Source organism: Helicoverpa armigera, chromosome 8 (assembly GCF_030705265.1).
Source record: "Helicoverpa armigera isolate CAAS_96S chromosome 8, ASM3070526v1, whole genome shotgun sequence".
Classification (NCBI taxonomy): domain Eukaryota; kingdom Metazoa; phylum Arthropoda; class Insecta; order Lepidoptera; family Noctuidae; genus Helicoverpa; species Helicoverpa armigera.
In genome coordinates this window covers 7,897,833-7,922,800 of record NC_087127.1, presented here as the reverse complement: position 1 = coordinate 7,922,800, position 24,968 = coordinate 7,897,833, and the positions used below count along the sequence as shown (strand labels likewise).

At 35.4% G+C, this 24,968-nt stretch overlaps 1 protein-coding gene across 2 annotated transcripts in view; it reads left to right on the top strand.

Moving 5' to 3' along the window:
* LOC110374769 (uncharacterized) overlaps positions 1–24,968 on the top strand; it is a 58,810-nt gene that overhangs the window by 22,152 nt on the left and 11,690 nt on the right. For both annotated transcript variants that reach the window (XM_021332629.3, XM_021332630.3), the window contains exons 2-6: positions 9,079–9,463; positions 20,918–21,054; positions 22,044–22,244; positions 23,556–23,792; positions 24,378–24,484. In XM_021332629.3, coding sequence (XP_021188304.2) covers positions 9,151–9,463; positions 20,918–21,054; positions 22,044–22,244; positions 23,556–23,792; positions 24,378–24,484 — 995 coding nt within the window. In that variant the 5' untranslated portion in view covers positions 9,079–9,150. The remainder of the gene's footprint in view (positions 1–9,078; positions 9,464–20,917; positions 21,055–22,043; positions 22,245–23,555; positions 23,793–24,377; positions 24,485–24,968) is intronic.

The following is a 24,968-nucleotide window of genomic DNA, read 5'->3' as shown; positions in this document are numbered from 1 at the left end:
AATTAATCTCGAAGGCATTTATTAATTAATTCATATGTTTATTATGTAGAGTAAATCAGATTATTTTACGTTTATGCAGCTATTTTTTACAGAATTCTTATTACTCTATATAATGTAATCAGCAATCAACTAATGAGTTTTGTATCTGCAAACGCCGCTATTTTACTCCAAATATTATTATGTATCAGCTAACAAAACGCTTCAACACTAAAGACCATAAAATATTAACCAGACTGCTACAATTAAAAACAAACGACAACTATCATAAAGTCAAGTTTCCAACTCGACTTACTTTTAACGAGACAAGATGAATATATTTCAGGAATGTTCGTTCGCTTTGCCTCATCTGCGGGTGCTGTTGAATAATGGTTGGCATTAATAAACAGGAATGGTTTGCTCCACAAAGTTGAAGTAAGATCGTATAAGAGGATATAATTAATTACAAAGTAGAGCAAGACAGAAACTATCATTTAGGATTGAGTAGGATTGTGACGTCGGAAGGTATACCTATGTCTCTGTTTATGGGATAGCATACGTAACGGGATGAGTTATGTCTCTTTGTGTGACGTGTTTGTGTGTCGCATATGCTCATTACGAAGAGACGGATGACACGCAAATTAGTCTGCAGTTGTTAATGAAATGGGACGTCGAAAAAGGTTGAACGGTACAAGTGATTGGCAGACTGAATTAATGAATGAAATAAAACTATTCAGAACCGAGTAACCCCAACAAACCGATACCTCTTGGTAAGAGCCGTTGTCAGACTTTCTAACGTTTGACTACCCGTACCGGCTGCTAAGGCGTTTAAATGATAGCCGGGACACACCAATTTAAAGTACTTGCCGATACGCGGAGAATCTCGTCATGACAACACGGTTATCTATCCACGGATCGCGCCATGCATTACTTAAGCTTATAGATCGATCTATCGATCCATGTGGCTGTTACTTAGCCACGAGCTCCCCACTCTGATCTCATATTACGTCATTAAAGCTGCGTCAATACCAACTAGTTGCCTAAAGGCAATTACGAGAAACATACTAGTACACCTAGGTGTTGGCTTAGCATATGTAATTAATTATCTTAATAGGAAGTCTAATACATAATTATTCGGGATTACCAATTAGAACGAGTATCTAATTACATAGGTGGAACTGTCGTTCATAGCAAATTGTTTAACGAGTGATAATTATCATCATTGTTACTTACGTACCTGTTTAATTGGTTTGCCACATTATAATACACCAGCGAGTGAAACGCAATCATTTTAAAAACTGATAGTGACCCACTACTCTCTTTGAGCAATAAGAATTTATCTGTAGATAATAGTGTAAGCCCGCAAAGACACCGTAAATTGACAAACTACTTCGTAATTCCGAAATCCATGTCTCCAAACGCCAAATTGAACATGTAAAAGCTTTAAGCCTGTAGCTCCAAACTTAATTTTAATTATCTTTGATACAAAATAATAACAAGCTTCCTCCATGAACTGCATCCAAGAACAGTTATTGCCACCTCGAAACTGTAAAGCAAACTAAATTATATTAAATACGAACGCTACCAGAATTCATAAAACGAACGCGTCCAAACCTAACATGAAGAAAACACACTGTATGTACACTCCTTTTTCTTTTTTTTAATACCAAGCAGCTTTGAGTTTGTGCCAAAAAAGTTTGGTAGTTTTTCGTCGACCGCGAACGGGCGGGACCTTAGTAATTCATAGTTCCCCAATCTGTTACTGAGACACTGGATTTATGAAAATTGATAAAATAGTTTTAGACTGCAGTTTATGCTGCGCGGTTTTGAATAGAATGGCCATTCATTGTGGAAATTCTTTTGTAAGTTAGGAGTTTGAAGTATTTTAGGCGTAGCTAGAGGCGTAAATTACTGTAAGATTAATGGAAAAGTAAGAAAATTTTAATAATTTTTGAGTTGCGGGTACTAAATAGTGAAGGACTTTAGGACTGACGTTTGTACTTATGACTTAAAGCTCTCAAACCACAGAAATAATTCAACTAGATCGGCTTACTGTTCAGAGTAGACGGTGCCTAACCTTCAAGCACGGGAGCTAAGGGTACTTATGACCCCTGGCTGTCACTGTACTACTCGGCTGAAATAAACTTGCATTTTCAAATAGCAGTTTTGTCAGTAAATATCTTTTAAAGTGTAAGCAATTGTTTTGTCTCCACCGAATGAACTCAAAGACACCTTCAGAAATCACAAAATAAAATATAGGCGAAGATAAATCTCTAAGGATTTCCGTATCTTGAAATTGCTCATATTTGTATTCATAAGTAATTTTCACCAGCTTTATCTACATAGTTTAATTACGAGCACCGTTTTATATACATAATTACAATCTATGTTCTACGTAGGCGGATTCGTGGGCGGACTCAAATATTTCCTCATACATGCCTAGTTTTAATGAATGAGATTTCTAAAGTTGTTCCGTAATTGTTTTACTAGCGCCCACCTTTCGTAATATAACAATTTAATTATAATATTTCTAGGTATTATTTAGGTGCCTATTGGTACTGGTAGGTATTTTTTTTTAATCTTTTATTTTAAGAAGCTTAAACGCTGCTGCGTTATGCCAGCCTCGTAAGGTTATACACAAATTAAATAAAAAAACAAATAATAAACTCTATATAAAATTAGTCAATAAAAAATTAAGTGAATTAGTGAATTGAATTAAATATTGTGCATTCAAAGACTCAATGCCAGAGCCATTCGATATAATCGATGGTAAAATTTTAGATGTTTCTTTTTAATATTACAACGACCATTACGTAATATCTGTGTAAACGAGCAACTACAATTCTCGGACCAAAATTTATAGTAGCAAAATTGGGCTCCCAGCGCTCTGGTTTTCCAAACAATTTTTACCAACACATTTCTTAGAAAACACAAATTTTAATATTCTATAACTAACCAAAAGTTCTTGTTACTTTGCCAATCTGTTACTGAATATTTGAATTTATGCAAATTAATAAAATAGTTGGTTGAGCGCAGTGGGGCCCCGGGCTAGGCGACCTAATTGAAGTGGCCGATGAGAGTCGATGACAAAGAGGAATGTTGTTTGCATTTAGAAAATTAGACCTTGCTTTATTAGTTATCGATTTATCTGTCAATAGATTTGGTTCAGCTGTTGGGACGTTTTCATTGATAAATACCTACTCTTAATTATCTTCCAAGTAAAGTCGTGGTGGCCTAGTGGGCAAAGAACCAACCTCTCGAGTATGAGGGCGCGGGTTCGATTCCAGGTCAGGCAAGTACCAATGCAACTTTTCTAAGTTTGTATGTACTTTCTAAGTATATCTTAGACGCCAATGACTGTGTTTCGGATGGCACGTTAAACTGTAGGTCCCGGCTGTCATTGAACAACCTTGGCAGTCGTTACGGGTAGTCAGAAGCCAGTAAGTCTGACACCAGTCTAACCAAGGGGTATTGGGTTGCCCGGGTAACTGGGTTGAGGGGGTCAGACAGGGCAGTCGCTCCTTGTAAAGCACTGGTACTCAGCTACATCCGGTTAGACTGGAAGCCGACCCCAACGTAGTTTGGGAAAAAGGCTCGGAGGATGATGAATTATCTTCCAAGTAAAAAGATTTTTCATTCTTTACTTCACATACCTATCTCAGTGAGATTTTTATTTTCATCAACTAATTAATTACTTTTTTCATTATGTCAGGTTTACAATGCAAAATCACTTTCGCGTTCTTAAATACTTGAAAACAAAAGTTTAGTTTCCACATTTTTCTGTAGTGTAAGCAGTACTAACATCGTATTAAGTTACATAAATATTTCCCTCAATATAACTAATTAATTCTTATTCTGCTCATTGATGTGTTTGGAGCTTTTTATTACCTGAAATACAAAACCTATTACCGCAGGTGCTCAAATAAATATAATTTGTAACAATTTCCACGGAAACGATTCCATAATCGTCACATTATTATTGTACATGGCCACGCTATTGCAGTTTTTAAGTGCTCTTAGCACGTGATGTAACTAAGTGTTCGTTTTTCAACCTAATTACGGTAACCTACATAATGAGTTTTGTTTGACCTGACCGTAATTGGCATGAACAGTTAATATTAGCAACTGCATCGATCAATGTATATAATGCACCTACAACTTGATGTTAAATATATCGCTTTCCTCTTACGCTTTGGTGTTTTCATTGATAGATTGACTCCTCTTTGCGTCTGTGTCCCTAATTTTAATAAGATATTTGGGTACAAAAAAAAAAGCCTACCCATAATTGTAAATCGTTAAAGCGATTTATTTGAATATTAATAATTGAAATATGCTTAATTTCTCTCCAATTTTAATAACTAACCTGTTCCAACCACGCAAAAAATATTAAATAAACAAATGACATTCGATTTAATCTTGAAAGCCAAACCACAGCAAACAGCTTCAAATGCCCACACAATATTATATTGCAGTTCTAGAATATTCTTCTTTCAAACAAAAATAGCTTAGAAGAGTCAATTTGTCGAGCTTTGCACTGAGGTGGCATTTAAATTGCGCAATTATTTTTTCCTGTTGCCTTCATTTGTCACTGGTGTCCTTAAGCAGGGCTTTCTTACCAAGAGTTTTTGTTGGCGATCGTTATCAACGCTTTATTTACTCATTAATTTATCACTGTCCACCAAATTATCTTGTCTGAGGGGATCAATGGCGCGATTTGGAAAGTATTTAGGCTCCTAACATTTTTTCTTGCATTTAAAGTTGGTTTGAACACTTAAGAAGTCGTAAACAATGATATAAAATACCGTTATCTTGCAGTAAAAGTTTTATGACATTTACGAGAGAAAACAATCGCGATAAATCTGAAATACAGCATTATCTTTGGATTACATCAGTTCAGTAAATGTTTCATTAATGTGGCTTGTTTACATCGTAAGCAAAAGTGTCTGAACAATTTATTACATCTACATTTAATGAAATTAAATACGCTTCATATTATTTTAACAACAGTATTTAACTTGGACAAAACCAATACCTATCTATCCAATGGTAAAGCACCTGCATTTACCGTTTCAAAATACGCAAAACAAAATACATCAAAAGGATTATTTGCATAAATTAAACGTCACCCGTCATTACGGAATGCAACAGCCCCCGGCAATGCCCAACATCAATGGGGTTTAGTGCAGTAAATACAGCGTCATGTCCAAGCTCGCAGTTCAAACGTTATCTACCTATCCACATACTCACTCGACGAGCCATCCAATCGGTTTTACATTTCAACGTATTATCTGCATCGCTTTTATAATAGAATTGCAAATTTAAACCCTTTATAAGCGCTCTGCATTGGGGAACACAAATTCGCTTTTACGTTCATTTGCATTGCAACGTCAGTGTTGCGGTGGCTTCCGAAACGCCTAGTTGTGCACATTGCACGGTTTATTAATACAAACGGTACGGGTGGGGCTCGTGGCTAACAACATGCATACATAAGGAGGAAACCTGTTATTGTTCATATGCGAACTTGGTAGATTACTGAAATACAGTAATTACTATTTCATGACGCTAACCTTTAGTCATTATGTAGACTACTAAGCAGAGCTTTTAGCCAAAACCAGTCACAATTCGCCTAGATAACAACATGGATTACACTAGTTTAACCTTTTTATTAACTGACTGAATTCATTCATTCAGTCTTAGTTTATATAGGAGCGGAAATCTGGATACAAAATATCGTATTATTGGAGTACCGTACCATTGTTTTTATGCCTAATTTATTGAGCGCAGCCCCCATTATAATTACAGCCGGCGTTTAATTAAACGGGTTAAACTTCGTATATTTAAAGGTACATATACTTGTATTATCGTTTATCATAAGCTTATAATTAAAGTGCTTAATATATCGAGTTTGTATAAAATTTTCCGCGAAATTTAATTGAATTTATACTGTTTTGTGTGTGGATTTTGCTATTACGCTTTCACAAAAGTTTAGGCTTTGAATATTTGTTAACTTAAATTAATTATGGCATTACATTTTGATTTGATATTTTAAAGTGCTTTTGATCAAGTACGTAGTCTCTAAACCTAATTTCATTCATATTAAAATCTGTTTTTGTCATTTTGTGATGCTTTTAATCAAGATAGGAAAAAACAGATTTACAAAATCTTTTTCAAAATTAAAACCGCAATTTGAATTCGTGATTCCGCTAAAGGATTGAAATGAAGGAATTTACCAAAATTTACATTTGAACGCCGAAGGGTGCGACGGATTACAAGCGCTTATGAAAATTTGTATTCACGTTATGACGGTACCGAACATAAAACTCCTAACACAGTGTCCTACTTTAAGACAAATTCTATTATTGAGCATCCTACAAAGAGATAGAATACCTATCTATACAAAGAAAGGAAGACATTTAAGTGTCTTGCGATAAAAAGAAAAAGCCTTGAAGAAGGAAATGAACAAGCTATAAAGAAATTCGAGCCCCTGTAATCTTGAGACAATGGTTTTCTTGTACTCTCTATTTCTTAATTTTATTTACGCACTGATACTGATGAAGCCCTGTTATAGAGACAGTTAATTTAATACATAAATTCAGTTTGATTTAAAACTTCTCAATCGAAATCTAATCTAGGGATAGTAAAAACTCTATGGTATTTCTTGTATCTGTAACATTTTGTTTTAGGAGAAAACACAAAACTTTGATTACCAATCCACACAAGGTCACCCCACAAACACTAAAAAAAACAAATCATTCCGTTCTACGCGACGAAGCAAAAACAAAGGACAAATAACAAACGTATATGAAGTCGGCAAGTGTGAAACGGAATCGACCTCTCGTAAGTAGGCCAATACATTCAGCCACCCTTCCCGACATGTGTGGAGACCATATATTACAACGCGCACCTGTAAGTGCTAGATCATGCCTAGATAAAGAAATGTGTATAGAACTGATTTATGATTTCGTTATATGCACTTTGGGAGTCGGAATTTACGAGTGTCTTATAGTTGTGTTTGTGTTTGGTGGCGTTTTTGTAGCAGGTGCCGAAGATATAGTACAATATTGAGGCACGGCTTGAAATATACTACTCGGTGTGTTTTATTGTTATTTTCTTAGGCTGTTGACAAGTCCTGATATGACATACCTACTAGCTCTTTCGTTATAGGCACGTATCGCTCTTGCGCTGTATTTCGACTCGATGCCTGGAAATCGACCAAATGCTCCCTATACATATATACCTATATATTTAGTGTTTTCAAAAGCAATATGAATGCTAGAAAATAGTAAATTATTATGTACTTAATGCTGTATTGTATAGAATATTGTTCAGCTAGGTACTCGACGTTGTATGTAGGTACATATTGTACATGCACTTGGTTAAGGGATAATCTTCTCGCATTCCAATTATTTTGATTTATCTAATAGATTTAAATGTTCACAATATTTTAGGTACACATATATGCAGTCCTGGATTAAGTTCAAAATATATGGCTGTGTAGGTACGTTTGATTTAATAGGATTAAACAAAAATGTGTGTTTGTAATCGGATTGGTTCCAAGTGTTTTATTGTCGGATTATGATAATACAAGGGTAGTGGTTATTGTTTGTTTTTGTATGGTACATACACATAAATGGGATTGCTTTGTTCGGTGTCCCCGTATCTATTTGTGGAAAAGTACGTTCACTGTAATTGGAAGTGTAGGTGTAACTAATTTTAAAAAAGTAATGACGAAAGGAAGACAGAATATTATTTATTTGTATCGGAAAGGACAGAAAAAAGTAATTTATCATTTTAAGTGTGCCTGAAAAACTTATTTCTAAAAATATTCACTATTTGAGTAACCTTCAATCCTATCAAAGTGACGCGCGTTCAAACTAGATTAAACGTAATTTTAACCCCAAAGCGAGATAGTGTGCGTGAATCGTACCGCACCCGTTCTCATTGACATCAAGGGCCGAATTAACGTGTGAATTATTTTCAATCCACTGAACCGAAAGCCTAAACATAATCATAATATACTTGGGTAATAAAAGTCTATACAAAAACGTACTTTGGTCACATATTGTTCACTCGACGCAGCTTTTATAACGAATACAGGAGCCTAATGTTGTGGATTATCGGCTGTATCGGTGAACCTGAATATGTGAAATAAAAAGTTTGAGAAAACTTCGCAGACAAAATACCTATAACGGTCTCAAGGACATGATACGAATATTCGATACTTTTAAGAGCAAAACAGGATGACAGGATTATATTTTATAGTTAGCTGTTTTCCGTGATTTCGTCTAAATGAACTGTGTAGTTTTTTCTTACAACTCAGGATCGTAAATCATAACGGATTCCCATGAAAATAAATAATCTATTGACGAAGATTTAGATTTCATAAGGTGGTTTTTCTAATAAACACTTATCGTAAGTGGTAGTGTCACCATGAAGAACAAAACTATTTTTCCTGTCTCTGTAGCTAGTATCTACCATCGCGTACCTAATTATTCTCTTGACACGTAAGATTTGAGAAACATACAACCCTACTCATAAATCGATCCCCAAAACCCTGACTTTGCGGTTTCTAAAATTAGCTCATACATACCGTATTAATAACCGAACAGCCTACACTTATTTAAAGACTTATAGGCACATGTGGAATTCCAAGAATTTTCCAAGTATCTCCTACAAACTGCCGCAGTATCCTTGGAACATTCCAGAAATTCTATTTACGAAAATGTAAACCGAGTTAGTCTTTACACGTAACAGGTTACGTAAAAGTTTTGTACCGCGCCGTCGTATTGATTAGCATAAAATTTTCCTACTATTATTTTAATGACTTTCCGCTAAAGCTTGAGGTAAACGTTTGAAATAACTTGGAAAAGCGAATAAGTAGACGCTTTGTATTAGGTATTTGGGTCAGCTGCGAAAAATGTGGAGTTTTGAAATGTCAACGAACTGATGAATTACCGTGGAAATGTACGTTATTAACATTGTTTTCAATAGTTGGAAGGAACTTACTGCCAAGTTGGCTTATGTTTTAACATTTAGAGTAATTCTACAGCAAAGAAAAAACAAGGACTACAATACTTATGAAATATTCGTTTGTTGTTCCAGGTACTAGCAGAGTGCAGTGAAACGACGAACAAAATGTTGTGACAAACGTGCGAAACAAAAGGTGACTTAAAAATGTGTCACCCAAAGAATTTCCTAGACGTGACCAGCAGTAGAACATTTTTGTTCATTATAGTGTTGCTTTCTCTAAAGCTGTGCAGTCCTCAGGACTTAAATGAGGAGTTTGTGAACGAGGATAGTATAGAGACGTCTGATATTAGTATAGTGCCAGTGAAAAAAGTGAAGTTTCCTAGGAATGTTGGGGTGGCAACGCCCTGTAGGATGAGCGAACTTCTCTGTGACACCGGTCAGTGTATATCTCTGGACAAGTACTGTAACGGAGAGGATGATTGCGGAGATAAGAGCGACGAGCCCAAGTCCTGTACACGTAAGTATTATTATAGTATTACTTGCATAGTACGAGTACCTCAGTTTATGTAACGTGTAAGATTATTGTTGTCTTGTGTTCGTGTGAGCAAACTAGGGCGTTGATGTTGTCGTGTCACCGTGTGTAACAACCCTTGTCTGGGATTTAGCGAAATAGTTTAGAATTATTATATTCTAAACTATTTTCGGAGTCGGCTTCAGACTTGTCTCGGTCTAAAATGAAAATAATAAAATAACACTCGAGACGCTTTAACGCTTGTTCTAGAATAAAGGTTATCAAAATCGATAAAAGCTAGATTTTTTCTAAGATACACTTTTGAAGAGCGATGTAAACATTTTTAAAAGTATTAGCTAAGGTAAGTGGCTGTTAATGTGTAAAACAAACAAATGTAGCATACCCGTAAATGACTGTAATTTTCGTTACGAAATTACTATGAAACCATACCTTCACAATATAAAGACTAGGTACGTCATTTGTAAAAGTAATATGTGAACTGAAAGAAGTCGAACTCTTCATAACAAAAAGGCGCGCGAATAAATCTTTTGAAACTCATTTTAGGTCATTCAAACGCATTTTTAATATGTCTCCCCTTCTCGGTTTGCTGACATCTGTCACAAAAGAAAAGGTAGTAAAGGAAGGCTAAGGATTGAGAGCCTCAAAGTAAGCGATTTTATCAACGAGCGGAAAGTTTCAAACTTGTGTGCGTAAGAATGTTTCATGTTCCTCAACTTTTGCTACGTTCTGAAGTATAAGTTAATAATGTTACTTTCTTCCACTTATTTTTCGTTGAAATGCGACCTCATTTGTCTGATATTTCAGCAGTTTGACGGAAAAGTAACTTTTCATATTTAGCGCCATTAAATCTGACTTAGATATTTTTCAACTAATTTATCGCGGGATATCTTAAGACTCTAAAATCACATCAATATTTTCATGAGTATTGCTTAAAGTTATATCAATAAAGAGTCTCGTCCATGCACTCTTTATCCGGGACACAAATCGCTATTTTCCTGGCTTCGAATGCTTCGTCGCATGGCAGTGGAGTGGCTGTGTCAGCGATGGACAGACTTGGCTCCCTTTTGCCTTTTATGTAATATTCATCCTCGGGAGTTATGCGGGGACTCCGCCAAAACATATTATACAACATGTTTATGGATTTACGTAATCGTTAGGTGAAGTTACTGGGTATCGCTTCTGCATTATTTTGTTGGTATTTGTGCTTTGAGGGTTGATGATAAAGACTTGTGTTTATCTTTGGGAAAATTTCCTTCAGTTTTAGGAAAGCGAGGAAAGTTAAACGCGGTAGGTTTAAATGGTTCATTGATAGACTATCTGGCATATGGTATGTTAAACTGTTAAACAGTTACTATAGTCTATAACTTATTATTTTTTCATAACACTTCAGATGCTTTTATTTTTAAAAAGTGTCGCTCTCTTGCAATTTAAACAGTAAATAAAAAGTCTAAGTAAAGTTGTCTACAGTCATGTAGCTACGACAAATAGTAAATAGCTTATAAATAATAAACATCTGGCTCTCTAGACCCAATATTTATACGATAAATACATCAAAGGAGACATCTTCGCACGTCTCCTAATATCGGCACTGAACCGTAAAGTAGCTTTCTCGCTTGTTTCTCGTACCTATTACGTAAACCGTCAGCGGTCACAACTTATGACACAGCCGACCCTTTCGAAGGACATCACTAATAGGTCAACATTCGTCCTTGCTAACACCTTACCCAACATTTCTTTATAGCTATAGTGTTGGGTAAAAGCTTTTATTCATTAGGTTAGGTCCAATGATAAAGTCGTCTACGTACAACCATTTTATTATATTGGAAAGTTATTGAAAACGTCATGTGTGATGGTACCATTTTTAATGGAATAACACCTTTTTCTTTAGTTTATAACAAAAGTAGGTGACAACAATAACATTATAATAGTAAGTAGATTTCAAAAGAACTAGAATAACATTTTGTTATTTAATACAATACGTAACAAAACCGCACAAGGATTTTGTTGTGGGTAAACTGAATTTGTTTCAGAACAAAGACAAACCTAAACCACAGAACATTAGCGGTAATAATCCCTGTCTATATTAGCTGAATAAGCTTTTAGAACGGGCTCACAAACAAAACGTACTCTTGGGTACATTTGCCAGTTCATAGCACTATCACAGATCCCAAACACAAATAAATTTCTCCACCAAAGCATGCCTTAATCTGCCTCGCGCAGTTTCACCAAAACTGTTCTCATTTCGCGCTCGTAAAATACGTTTTTGCTCAGAAAATGTCTGCAACGATAATTGTCTTACACAAAAGAACTGAAGATGTACTCACAAAGGGAATTGAAAGAAGTAGATTACAATGAGTTTGCTCAGTTCCTTCTCTCAGGGGAGTCGGTGCATCAGTCTGATGCAGACCGCAGAACGAAGTTAGAAATTACATTTTTATTGAGCGCACGGTATAGAAATTGTACAGAAACAATGGCATTGCGATCTCAATGCAGCTTATAGAGTATCGGCAGCAAAGTTGTTCTCTAAGGGATTAAATAATAAAACCATCTTTGAACCCTGTGGTTTGATAATGTCTAAAATGTACATATGCTGAGATCAAAATGGACAGAGTCACAATACAAAATCCGATAGATTGTCGATATAATATGTTAAGTAAGTCTCGACAACTTTTTGAGTATCTTAAATTTATTTGTAGGTAAATAAGCATTTAATAGACGTTCTTTAAGAATACAACAACGCATAGTAAACAAACCCCATTATTGCAGGCACAATGATTGTCCCTATGAATATTCTAGCAAGTTAAACACACACGTACATATCCCAACGTGGGTTCCGTGACTAATGACAGTCCATTTTGTAAACACCGCCACGGTAAACTTAACACCTTATTAAACGCAGGTTTTTTTGTTAATTGTAGCTATATTTTGGCTTAATGACCACCTACGTGGGTACGATAAAAGGGAAAGCTCGTTTTCAGCTACCGCTATAATTAAAGAAGGTTTATTATACGCCTCAGTCTTTGAGTGGTTGCTATTTGAAATTTTCACGACGTTTGCATGAATATTTTCTAAGGTTTTTTGGTGAACTTTTTGCGGGGTAGCTTATTGTTAGTGTCAAGTTTAATTTTGTTTGTTTTTAAATATAGGCACCATTGTATTGTTCATAGCGAGTTAAATTTTTGCAGAAACAATGAAGTCAAAAGGAGAAAATTAAAAGTTGTTTTAGTTTTGTTAAGAGCCAGTAAAGGGTTTCATCGCAGAAAAACGTTATTTTTGTTGAACAGAAATATACTCAAAGGCTATCCTAGAATGTCTTTTTGAAACCGGGTTCAATACTGCGAAGTATCATGTGCGCCATTCAACGTTATTCCCAAATATTTTACCTTTCTATGTCAGCGTTTTAAAGTCTCAGGAAGCTTTATTTCGCTCCACAGAATGCAGTCTTACTGGATAAGTATACACTAAGACATTCTATCCAAGCGAGCATGTCGCAAAATATTCGACGGCATTAGACGAAAACTGTTTCACCGATAGGGTTTATATTTTCGATACCAGTGACTTTTTTACGAACTTCGGCATCATTATTTCTAAGCTTCTATGTTAGTTGGTTGTTAAAAAAAAATATTTTCTCTTTTGATGTCTAAAAAAGAATTTATGACCCTAACAAAAAATACATTTCCATCCGTTAAAAACCACGAAATATTCAACATTCACTCTCACAAATTGAAAAATATATGTTGTTGTTTTTATCTGAGAATTAAATATGTAAATAGGTCACACTACGGAGGTTTCAAAATAAAATCAATTCGCATTTTTAAATGTGTATACTCTTCGTGAAAACCAAGGGTACAAAAAATATATACACAAACCGAAATTAGGTCAGGTGCAACAAAAACCGGAAAGCCGGGGCTTTAAAACATTTTGCAAAAATTCGCCGCATTGAGTCAAGGCGGATGATACCGGTGAAATACATCTGCCAAAAGCTTAAATTATAATGATCCTTATTAGTATTCTCATCAAAAAGAGGAAAGGAAATAAAAAATATACCGCAGCTGCAAAATAAATCTTATTCTGGGGAATTGATGTTTGCAATTTAAAAATAATCAAACGACACAGGCTAATACACAAAGTATTTTATCTACAACTAGGTATATACATAGAAACATGACATAAGCACAAGTAGATAGTAAGTATTGCTCAAAATGTATGCCATATGTAAGTATTACCTATTGTACCTGTTAACATTTTTTTTATGATTTATATCCCACTTGAAGTCTGATCTACAAACCGTACCAAAATTCTCCCAAATTGCCAAACCGAGTCCCGAACATTTCATCGATTGCATTGAGATAGGTGACCGACAAATGAGACCAAACGAGTGAAAACATCCGATAGATAGGTACCTCGAGAATCTGGATCAGAGTCGCAAGCTGGGTCGCGAAATCTAAACATTTTGTTAAAATACTCGGCGATGTCAACGGTGTAAAGTAAATATGCATGTGTGTGTGCGTCATTGCATAGCATACCTACGTGTATGTGTTTGCGTGCTCTACTTTCTTTAAACCACTTAAAGTGTTCAGAGTTTATTTTATTTTATTCATAAATATTTAGCTAAAGTTAGCTTTGTTGGTTAAAGTTTTTCATTTTGTAAAGTAAGAATAAGAACAAGGTTGTACATATTTCAAATGTTTGGGTGCAGCGTTACTTAACTGAAGGAAGTTTAGGTTAGTTGGTTTATGTTGCAGAAGTTTTAACTTGAGCTAAACGTTTTATATAAAGCTAATACTGCATCTTAGATTGTGTAATCCACGTACTTTACTCTTGGATCAATACCTACAACATCGGTTTCATATCATTGTTTTTATAAAAAACGACACCCCAACAGAGCTACAATTAAAAAGTCACAATTACCAAGAACACATCCCAGTAACAATACAATGGAAAATAATTAAATAATCATAGCAAACATCGTCATTTCCGAATGGCGGTGAAAGAATAATTAACCGCACCACAAATGTAAACGTGACACAGATACGCATGCGAGTTTGCACATAAATTACCGCATATATGTATGTGCAGCTTGTGATGTATGCTGCACAGTTATTTTGAAGTAAATATATTTACTTAGTAACTAGGTAGGTGGGATTTTGAAGGTATCTTGAAGGATAGTATGGATTGTAGACGATGTTACTGGATAAGACAGCCTCTGTTAAAATAGCAATAGAGTGGATGGCATTCTTTTTGTTTGCTTCTGTATATAAAACGATATAATATAGCCTGCTTGTGGTAATGACGTTTGTAAATAGACAACATTTCTAGTAAGACTTGTCTCAAAAACCCATGCATATTACGTCATTATTTTATTTAGTGGCCACTGATGGTGAATCTAGAATACATTTTACCTTAAGGTAATATTAATTAATTAATGTTGCAAATTAGGTTCGTTTATATCCTACTAATATTATAAACGCGAAAGTTTGTATGTATGGATGTATGGATGTTTGTTACTCTTTCACGCAAAAACTACTGAATGGATTTTAATGAAACTTTACAATAATATAGCTTATACATCAGAATAACACATAGGCTACAATTTGTAAACATATTGTTCGAAATACTAAACCTGCGCAGACGAAGTCGCGGGCACCAGCTAGTATCGTATATAGCTAGCAGCAACTATTCAAACAGAGACATCGTAGGTTATTTTACCTCATCTCCTACTACTTAAACCTGTGACAGCTCTTCAAAACACTCTAAAGTGCTGTTAAAAGAATAATCACATACACACGAGCAAAATTTTCGCGTTGACACAAGTTTACACATAACTAATTAGTAAAACGCGTCAGCTCATTTGGTGATGCAGACTTACTGAAACTTGCCGCGCCAACTTCACTATATTACTTATTATGCACTGAATTATGTACTATTGTGAGACAACTTCGTACTCTAACTATGAGTGTATGAGTCTACCTCAGGTAATTGAAATTGTTTAAATTATTCAGTGCTGATATAACTAAAAGTAGATAAAATGTAGTAACTGTATAATATGGCTGTCACCTTTAGATACGGATTATTTTCAAAATCACGAGGGTAGCAACTGGTAGCAACTAATGCCAGCTTGGTAGCAATAAGGTAGCAGCTGCCTATATGTCTTTTGAGGGGATCTATAAGGAGTGACAGAGATTCTGACGGTCTCCAAAATGTACTTAGATTATAAAAATGAATACCAGCTTCATAGGTAGACTTTTATTTCCAAAATAATTTCTGAATTATGCGAGGTTATTGATCTATTCTAATTTACCACTTTCAAAAGTTTCTGCTACATAATTAGTAGAATTTGTCTAATGTATAGTCGGTACGCCTGTGTATTTAACAAAACGTTACAACACAGGCGTTGAGGTAATTTTAGTTCACTAGGAATCAATTACATCCGCATAGGGGTCCTAAATGTATTGATTAGGCGAAACGTCTACGTAACACGGCTACCTGTTAATAGGTACAATGTTCTAGACTAATTTCAACTCATAGAGACTATGCATAGTGATTAAGCTACTCTGTTTATTGAGTCTGTCATACAGGTATCTTACGTGAATTGTGTTGTTTATGTTGCTTTTCCGTAAAGCAAAATGTAACTTTTGAGGCTCACTATGTTACACTGTTGATTCAGACTTTTCGGCCACAATTTTTCCATCACCAGTCGGTAAATAAGAAACACTAGTTTTCGCTTTTGGTCGCGTCCTTTGGGAACTACTTCACCCACCTGATAAAAAGTAGCCTGGAACCTGCCTCGAAAAAATCCAAAATAAGTCTCTTTGACTTCATAACATAATAATAGAGCGTATACTTAGAAAATAGGTTTTTTTTTGGTGGAAAATTATCAAATGACCCTCCTCCCTCCTGCTGTGGGTGCAGTGCGAGCGTGAGGGAGTGCCAGAATATCACTGACTGAACCTTGAGTGGTCTTTCTTCTTGAGCCCCTTGTATTCAGGGCTTGAATATTATACACCGAGCACAATAATTTATGATACAAGAGACAATATTACACGGAGAAAGATTGAGCGTTAATGTACCTATGTATGGCAAAATAATAATTATCCTCCTCACTGTCCCCGTTTCAGCTCGTTCATAATTAGCACTGGACACAGGCTGCTGTAGTAATGCAGTCTTAACAAGAGCTGTTTGTTGCCTGCATAGCTGTGTCAATCTTTGTTACGTGTAGTGTAGCTTCTAATTTGGGACTTCACGCGTTGCTGGTACTTCTCATTATAGGGATTTAGTTTGCTTTTATATGGGTGAAGCAAAGATTTTACATTCATGTAATAGGCTGCATGCTAGTTGATATTAGGTTGTAGATATTGACGGTGGTTTATAGTTAAGATTTTTTTACACTTGGACATCTAAGTAGGTATATCAAGATTTTTGGCGTGTTGGTGCTGATAATAATTAATCTATTTACTTCTATTTTTATATAACATCGCAGTAGTTAGTTAGCATAAGTTAGACACTTTATTTTATCACTTTTGTGGCAGATTACTCAAACTTTCGTCAAATATGTGCTTCTAAACGTAGCAGTCTTCATGTAACTAGTAAAAAGTTCATCAAATTATTTGCTTCAGTGTATGTTAACATCACTCGTACATAAGCGGTTAAAAGTTTATACATAATTAATTAGTGCACAAGACAGCCTGTTCTACATTAATTTCAGTCTCACATTCATGTTTATTTTATGGGCCACTGAAATAATGTATCGTGTATAAATAAATAGTACTAAAATTATCTTAAACGTAAAAAAGTGTGTGAAGAAAATCTCGTGTATGAGCAACTTCAAATGCTGCGAATAATAATAACGCCTTTCATTATAATAGAGAACATGTAAATACTTGTTGTAAACCTTCATGGTGAACCTGACTCTTATCTACTCTTTCGATAACACAATAAGTACCTACGGCATAAAATCTTTTTAGGTGATAGCTTTCGATTTCTTTGATAGCATCGAAAAAGTCTCACTTAGTAGGCAAATATTTACCTCCCATTTCCTCGTATACCTACCTACTATCATTCGACAATCACAAACGTTCCCAGCGTGCCTATTCCAAGCGTCTCCGCCTAACTTTCCAAAGAACAATTTCGTTCCCATTCTGAGAAAACTTTAGCGAGTACTAACTGCGTTCTCACTAAAATGTCTCAATTATGTTCGCTAAGCAAACACCTCCTTTCACGTCATTCGCTCCTGGTATATTCACGACAGTTTTCGTCGGTTATTGTAGTTTTTTAACGAATTTCTTTTGGTATAACTTTGCGATCCGCCTAATGTAGCTATAAAGGATTTTTAATAATTAATTATGTATTAAAACCAGCAGCTAGAGTATTTAAAATATTATATAGCACTGTACAATTCACTAGACAAATATATTAAGGCAGCTTGAATAATGTACGTCAGATCCCAAAACTTCTTTGAAGTATAAAAATAGCACGGCTTAAGTAATATTACAGTCAAATACTTCATAAACTGCTGAAATATAAGCAAATATCTTCCTAATCCATTAATATTACAAAATCCTTAAATAACTTTGCCAAGTTGAGTCGGTAATTCCGAAGAGCTAACATAATATTTTCCTGGTACTTTAATTTTCTCTATAATTCAATATAAATTATGTCTCGAGGACCGGCTGTAACTTAGTCTTTTTATTATTAAGTTTGAGTATGCAGTGAATATATTTTATTTTAGACTTTTTAATGATTACTGCCAATTTCTTTATAATATATTATTGCATGAAGTTACAAAATATACCAGAAAACTGAGAGCGCAAAGAATATTTCATATCAGCATCGATCCCCAAAACTTGTAGTGATTTGAAGCAACTGCTCCAACAACGTCATGAAAATTAATGAGTAGGCACCTTCAGCAAACTAAAACAACTTTATCGTTTTGGCGGCTCGCCTTTCACTTAAAAGTTACATAACAATCAAAACTTCCGAATCTAAGTTATATTTCAAGAAATAAACTTAATAAATTGGGTGGTATCATTTTACTTAATTAAGCGGTGGAGCTGTTTTGATATTTTGCGTTTTCCTGACCGAAAACAAAAGCGGGACATTAATGGGAACAGCGATTCTGGCCCGAAGTGTACACTTGTCTTATGCTATGTAATGCGCTGTCAGAGGAGACAAAAGGCGTGTTTTTTTAAAAAGATCGTAAAATATGGCCGCAGTCCATTGTACCGAGCGCTTTATTCACGACCTTTTTCCTTCTCATTTGCCTATTTTTATTCTGAAAGGATTAACAATAGCACAGGTACGGTGTTGTATTTTATAATGACTTGCATAAATTTAGGGCCATCCTACGCACCGGATAATTTTTCACAGGTTTTAGAATTTCGTGACTTTATAAAGAAGATACTCTAGTTTCTATACAAAGTATCCTGGAAATCTATATGAAAAGCTCGGCTATAGAAAATTGGACGCATAAAGTCGCATTCACAGTCGACAAATCGAGCTGTTATCGACCAATGACAGTAAATATTGACTAGCATAATTGTAATACATGTCGTGTATGTTTGGACGATTCCGTTGTATGCACTATGACACAGACAAACATCAATTATAACTGCGCAATAGACGTTGGTACGGCACGATTAATATATCGAGTGGTTTAGACAGTTAGTGCATCACAACACATGTCGAAGCCTTTGTATCAAGGAGGTAACTTTGGCGTGATTGCTTTATTAGGACTGGTGTTTGAAGTATTATTACTGAAACGGTGCTTGTATTGTATCTTGTTATTTAAAATTTGAGGAGCTGATAAGGCTTCAGTGAGTAGTCAATTCTGAAATGACTCGAACGATTTTAAATGGAAAACAATAACTGTAAATCTGTCCAACAGAGTTTCAGTTAGATGAGTCACCGAGTCATTGTTTTACATAATCATTATCTGCCTAGCCTTTGTCCAACTATGTTGGGGTCGGCTTACGTCTAAACAGCACAATCTTAAAACTAGGACCTTATAATCTATCTAGCATGTATATTACGTTATTTGCAGGCCACGTCTTGTATAAAATTATCATTATTTACCTTTAAAACGGGGATCCGAGATTTTTAATTTAGGTGTTTTTAGATACTAGGAAGTACTTATTATTTACTATCAGAGACCTACATATTTACGTTTCTGAAACAACATAATCGAAAGACTGTAATGAAAGAGTCGAAAAACATGAAAAGTCTCTTTTAAAATTCAACGTCAATGTTTTTAATTTCAAAGGTGACCCCTTTTGGGATTCGATCGAAGTTAATCAAAGCCTTTGGCTGAACTACTGACTTTATAATCAGATCACAGTATCAGATATTCTAGGCTGTGACTAGAATCCTTTTTAGTTCATTAAATTATTCTACGAGAGAAACTAATTTAGAGTCTAAAGAACTTGTACTTTAAGCTTTTGTAAAGGTTTTACATTGGCAGCTTAAAAGATAGTATTCAATTTGTAAAGGAAATAATGTATTTACATGTTCTAACTTTGCTAATTGTTGGTGACATTTCCATAGATACCTATTTAAATTCTAGCTTACCAAAGATTTATTTTTCTTTCTTTATCCTAGTATCTAGTCCTTCCATCCTGGCATCCTGAAAGAAAAGTATAGATTTTGTTTTTAACCAACTCCCTATCAAGGAAGTTCTCAATTCGTCAAATATTACAAAGTTGAAGAGTTGGTTTCTATATGTCATGTATGTACTAATCTCAGAGTTTTCGGGACCGATTTGAGAAAATCCGTTAGTGTTAGACAATCCATTTATCAAGTTAGACTGTAAGCTACTCTTTATCCGAATATACGGAGTAACTCACAAGACACACGGGTGATCTAGTCTACAAAATACATAATAACACTAAACCTGTATAATCAAATAACAGTATCGAATACAGTGTATTTTAGCTGCACGGTATGCTAAACAATTATGTCTTGGAAGAAATTGCTTTTCTTTCTCCCGTGCCAAGACTAAAGGAACTTAAACATGTGTTTTATTGTAACTGTTGTGTAAATAATGTATTGAACGCATCGTGTTGTTGTTTTCTATGTCCTGTCAGGTTTATACTGCATTTTGTTGGGTTTTATGTTTGTTTGTTTGAGTGCAGTTTTGTTAAGAACATCGTGAACAATTGAAATGTTTTCGTAATCGCGTTACTTTAAAGGTTTTAAAACTAACAGTTTTTTTTTTGTCTCCAATCTAAATTATAAATAGTGTCGCTCAAGTGACTTGGTTTCGTGCAAAGAATTTTACAGTGAACTGACAAACTCATCTATAGTTTCAGCATACATAATCCCACTCAAGATAATTTGCCATTTTGAGCCTGTCCCACTTAACCGATCGAATTGATCCAAAGTAATCTCTCAACTACTTACCAACACCTTATCCCCTCAGTTAACAAAACTCTTTTTTTGTTACAGCCTGCAACAGAACGTACATGGGCGACGTGGGTCGTACATACGAATTAGAGGTCCGCAGGCCTCGTGAAGACCACCTCCCTTTCGTGTGCCACCTCAACTTCACCGCCATGGGCGCCGACTATGGCGACATTATACAGGTATTTAGAAATGGCTACGTGATCGAAATTGTGAGCAGAACCCGCGTCAAACGGATCGGTCTGAACTAGTATGTGATTGTAATCTGAAATAGGAAGATTGTATTTTAGTGGACGGGTGGGGTTGAATTTTGATAGGGTGAAATTGCTATTGATGTAAGAGTTTTTCTGGTTCTTGGAATATGGTATTGGAGTTGGATATATTAAAGTTTTATGTTATTTACTTATAGTCTATACACAATATTTTCATCCTCCTAAATAAGATGAGAAAATATTGCCAGGCCATTCCCTTTGAATGTCTAAAGTCTCAACAAAGTTTTTTGATGGTCAGATTATATCGTAAGATCGATACACCTTTAAAAGGGCCCAAAATTCAACAACTGCTCTTCTTCATATGTTTTGACCATAGGTTACCCTTTACACGTGACAGTAAATAAGCAACCAACCCACAATAGTCTAATTCTGACCTACATTAAAGTTCACCGCCCACTAGGTTTAATTTGTAACTTATTACAAATGGTGTGTATTATCCGACCCAGTGTGTGGGAGTACAACACAAATTGCTCAACTATTCCTGAAATAAGATATCCCATTTCCTTCAGTATGAATGGAACGCACACGTCATCTATATTTAGGGGTGAAATTGAAAAGGAAACGTTTCGACAAACGAGCTCATTAAAAATGTACGCTTCACTGAAGTAACTGTCTTATTCTTGCAAAGGTTTATATTCTTGTTCATCTGTTGGCCGCTGATCATTAGAGCGATCGGCACTTCATTTCCTACTATTAATGAGGCTCGTTTGGTAGGTAATATTGACTGTAGTATTTCCGATAGTGAGGCTTTTCTAATTAGTCTTGTATTGTTACTACTTTAATACAACCAATAACAGAATCAACTTCAGCATTGCCTAAATAAGTCGCATTACCTACCCTGAAACTTTACCGTAACGAGAGCCTAAAATACTAGGTTCTAATTTCAAAATTTGTTCCAGCTTACATTTGACACGTTCACGGTGGGTAAATTCGTGTCGTTCACGTCGGATGGCTGTCCGGACGGGCACATGACGATCGTGGAACGGTCCCCCTCCCCGCCCACGGGACAATGGTGCGGCTCAGCCTGGGGTTACACCGTGTACTTCTCAGAGTCTGATTCTATTAATATGACGCTAAGATTAGACAGGCTAAGTCAACAGGTGAGTTACATTTGTCTCTCTTACTATTAATACAAATTATAAGCATCAAAAGTGCAATGATATAAAGCTTTTTAATGATTTCGTTTTATGGTGAATCCAAGTGAGTCTGGCAGGGAAACTTCATGGAACTGATGATGTATAATATATCTAGGATGTGTAAGCTGTACTCGTAGGTATTATCAATGAAAACAAAGGTCTGCACTTCCACATAAAATGAGGTTCCCTGAAATGAACACGTTATTTTTGTGGAAATCAGTGAAGTTAAGGCTAGAGTAAGAGAGATTTTCGTGAATTCTATAAATATTCTAAGAAAGGCTGCGTTCAAAATTTCTAAGACAAGATTAAAGAGTTCAAGTATAAAATTGCACACTCTATATCTGTCATATAAATTGACTCTCATTAAAATAAAAGTCTAAAAGATAAACGTCTTTCGTGCCAAGAATTTTAAAACAGCCGTGAAAAATCTCATACACGTGGGGACATTTAGAAAGGGAACACGTAAGGATAAGGTTTAACATACAATTTGTTAACACAACAAACTGACGCGTTTAATTAGAGTTTTTGCTCTCAGCAAAGTTAATCCGTATAAATGAACAACCGTATTTATCTTCATTAAGAGTCACTTACTAAGCATCCCTTTGTGTTGTACTGACGTGATGTAACTAACTACACGTTTTCGCCTGTGACTTGCCTAATATTTCACATCACCCCGCTTTTAACGGTTCGCTGCCTTTCCTTTATCTCTTGTTAGCAGCCGTATTATGTGCACTAAGGGTTGAACTTTCGATCAATTAATTAGGCGACGATTACGGACACCCTCCCGGGACCGCAGGATAAGGATACCTCGCTATTACAATAATGTTATTGGGTACCGCCTTAATTCCTTAATTTAATAACGGGAATTTCGTTTCGGAACCATTTAATACATTTCAGATGGTTCCCTAAATTTTGTTAATGCGCTTCGCCTTTTATCTTCCACTAATATTTTACTTTACAAGAGAATCTTTCGGAATGTAATTTTGCTGTTCTAATTGATTAATGACTGTTCCTCAATAAGACAACAGTTGGAAAATTTTGATTACTTTCCGTTGTATTTTTGAGTGCCTCTTTGGACAGTTTTGTAATTAATTGATTTTATTCGAGGTCGCATAAACCAAGTGTCTGGTTGATAAATATGATGCCATAAGTTGAAAATAAAATAATATTTCTCTCTCCAATTATTTGTTTTTTTCTATAGAGGCATAAGTCTCATTTCTTTTCGCTGTAAAATCTCAGAAGGGCTGACCTGCTGACCCAAAAATTTTATCACAGGGCGTGGGCTACAATTTCGACTTCAAGCTGGCTTACAAGTTTTTAAGACGAAGTGAAGCGAGATTACGGTACGGGAACGCAACTGTCGGCGCGTGGAGAGGAGAGAGGGTTCCTGGTACCTACTGTGACAGAATACTGAGTGATTGCGACCTTCGGGCCTGTCGCATCCAGTCGCCCAACTTCCCCGGCGTTTATCCCCGCAACGCAACTTGTACATACCGCATCGAACATACTAAGGTAAGCAATGGAAATGGGATTTATCTTTTTGGGTTTATATGGGTTCGGTGTTTATTCTTGCGAATTTCGAATGCGGATGGGAAACCCAGTGATGTGATTGCTTGATTTTCGTTTCTCGGGGGATTCTGTAGTGCAGTGATTTGACGATGGTCCTTAACCTTTTTGAGTAAGGATATTATTTTGTTCGGGCAGTTGTAAACTTATGTTCCACCAATTGTCCAAGTAATTTCTAAAGCTCAACATCCTAAGTTCAAAAAGGATGAGTTAGAGTAATGCCTAAATAAAAATAAAAGGTGTAATTTCAAAGCAAAAAGCAGTAGAACAACGCAATTAAAATTAAAGGAGTGTTGTTCCTTGTTTTATGTTGAAAATAAATCGTAAGCAGGAGATGTGTAATGTGGGCTTTGTGTGGTTCTTTGTGTTAATATTTAATATAAAATTCACACCAAACTGCGTAACACTTACACCTGAAATGTACATAATAAATGTCGGATGCGTGAGGGGTTGAACTTTTTTCGTCAAACAAAAATGTAGCTTAGATTTTTGTGCATAGAGTTGAAGTTACATTGATGTGTTTCCTTGCAGATACCGGCAGATAAACATGTTTTACTAGCAGTAAGACAGACGAATAGTCACAAAATACATATCAAAGACCAAATAGTGAAGTACGATAGGAGTCAGCGTGTCTTAAAGTGAGTACATATAAAGTTCTGTTCATTCCTTACTTCATTCTTTACTCTGAGTGTAAAGTTGTGTTAGTTGACAGAGCTACGACGTTTGTTAACTTCTTCGTAAAATTATTGTATGTTCAAGTTGGTATTAAATCAGTTTTATTTTGTATGTTATGAATTGGAACATGCTTTGTACTTATAAAGTCGTAGTAATGGTATCAAACTGGGTAGTTATAATAATTAGGATTAAATCTATATTCATTGTAAAATTGGAGTTCTCAGAAAATTACCATTACCTACGCAAAGCAGAACTGATGTTAATTTCTCAAGCTACAACTCCCCAAACCCTTTGACGGATCACTCCTACACAATTACTCATGTCAGACGATAATCGTAATTACAACTGTAATATAGATTAATGAACAACCACTGTCCGTCGACGTCATTAGTACAACGCACTTTATCTCATTGAAATGAAACTCCCATTTGTTACACTAATCATGTT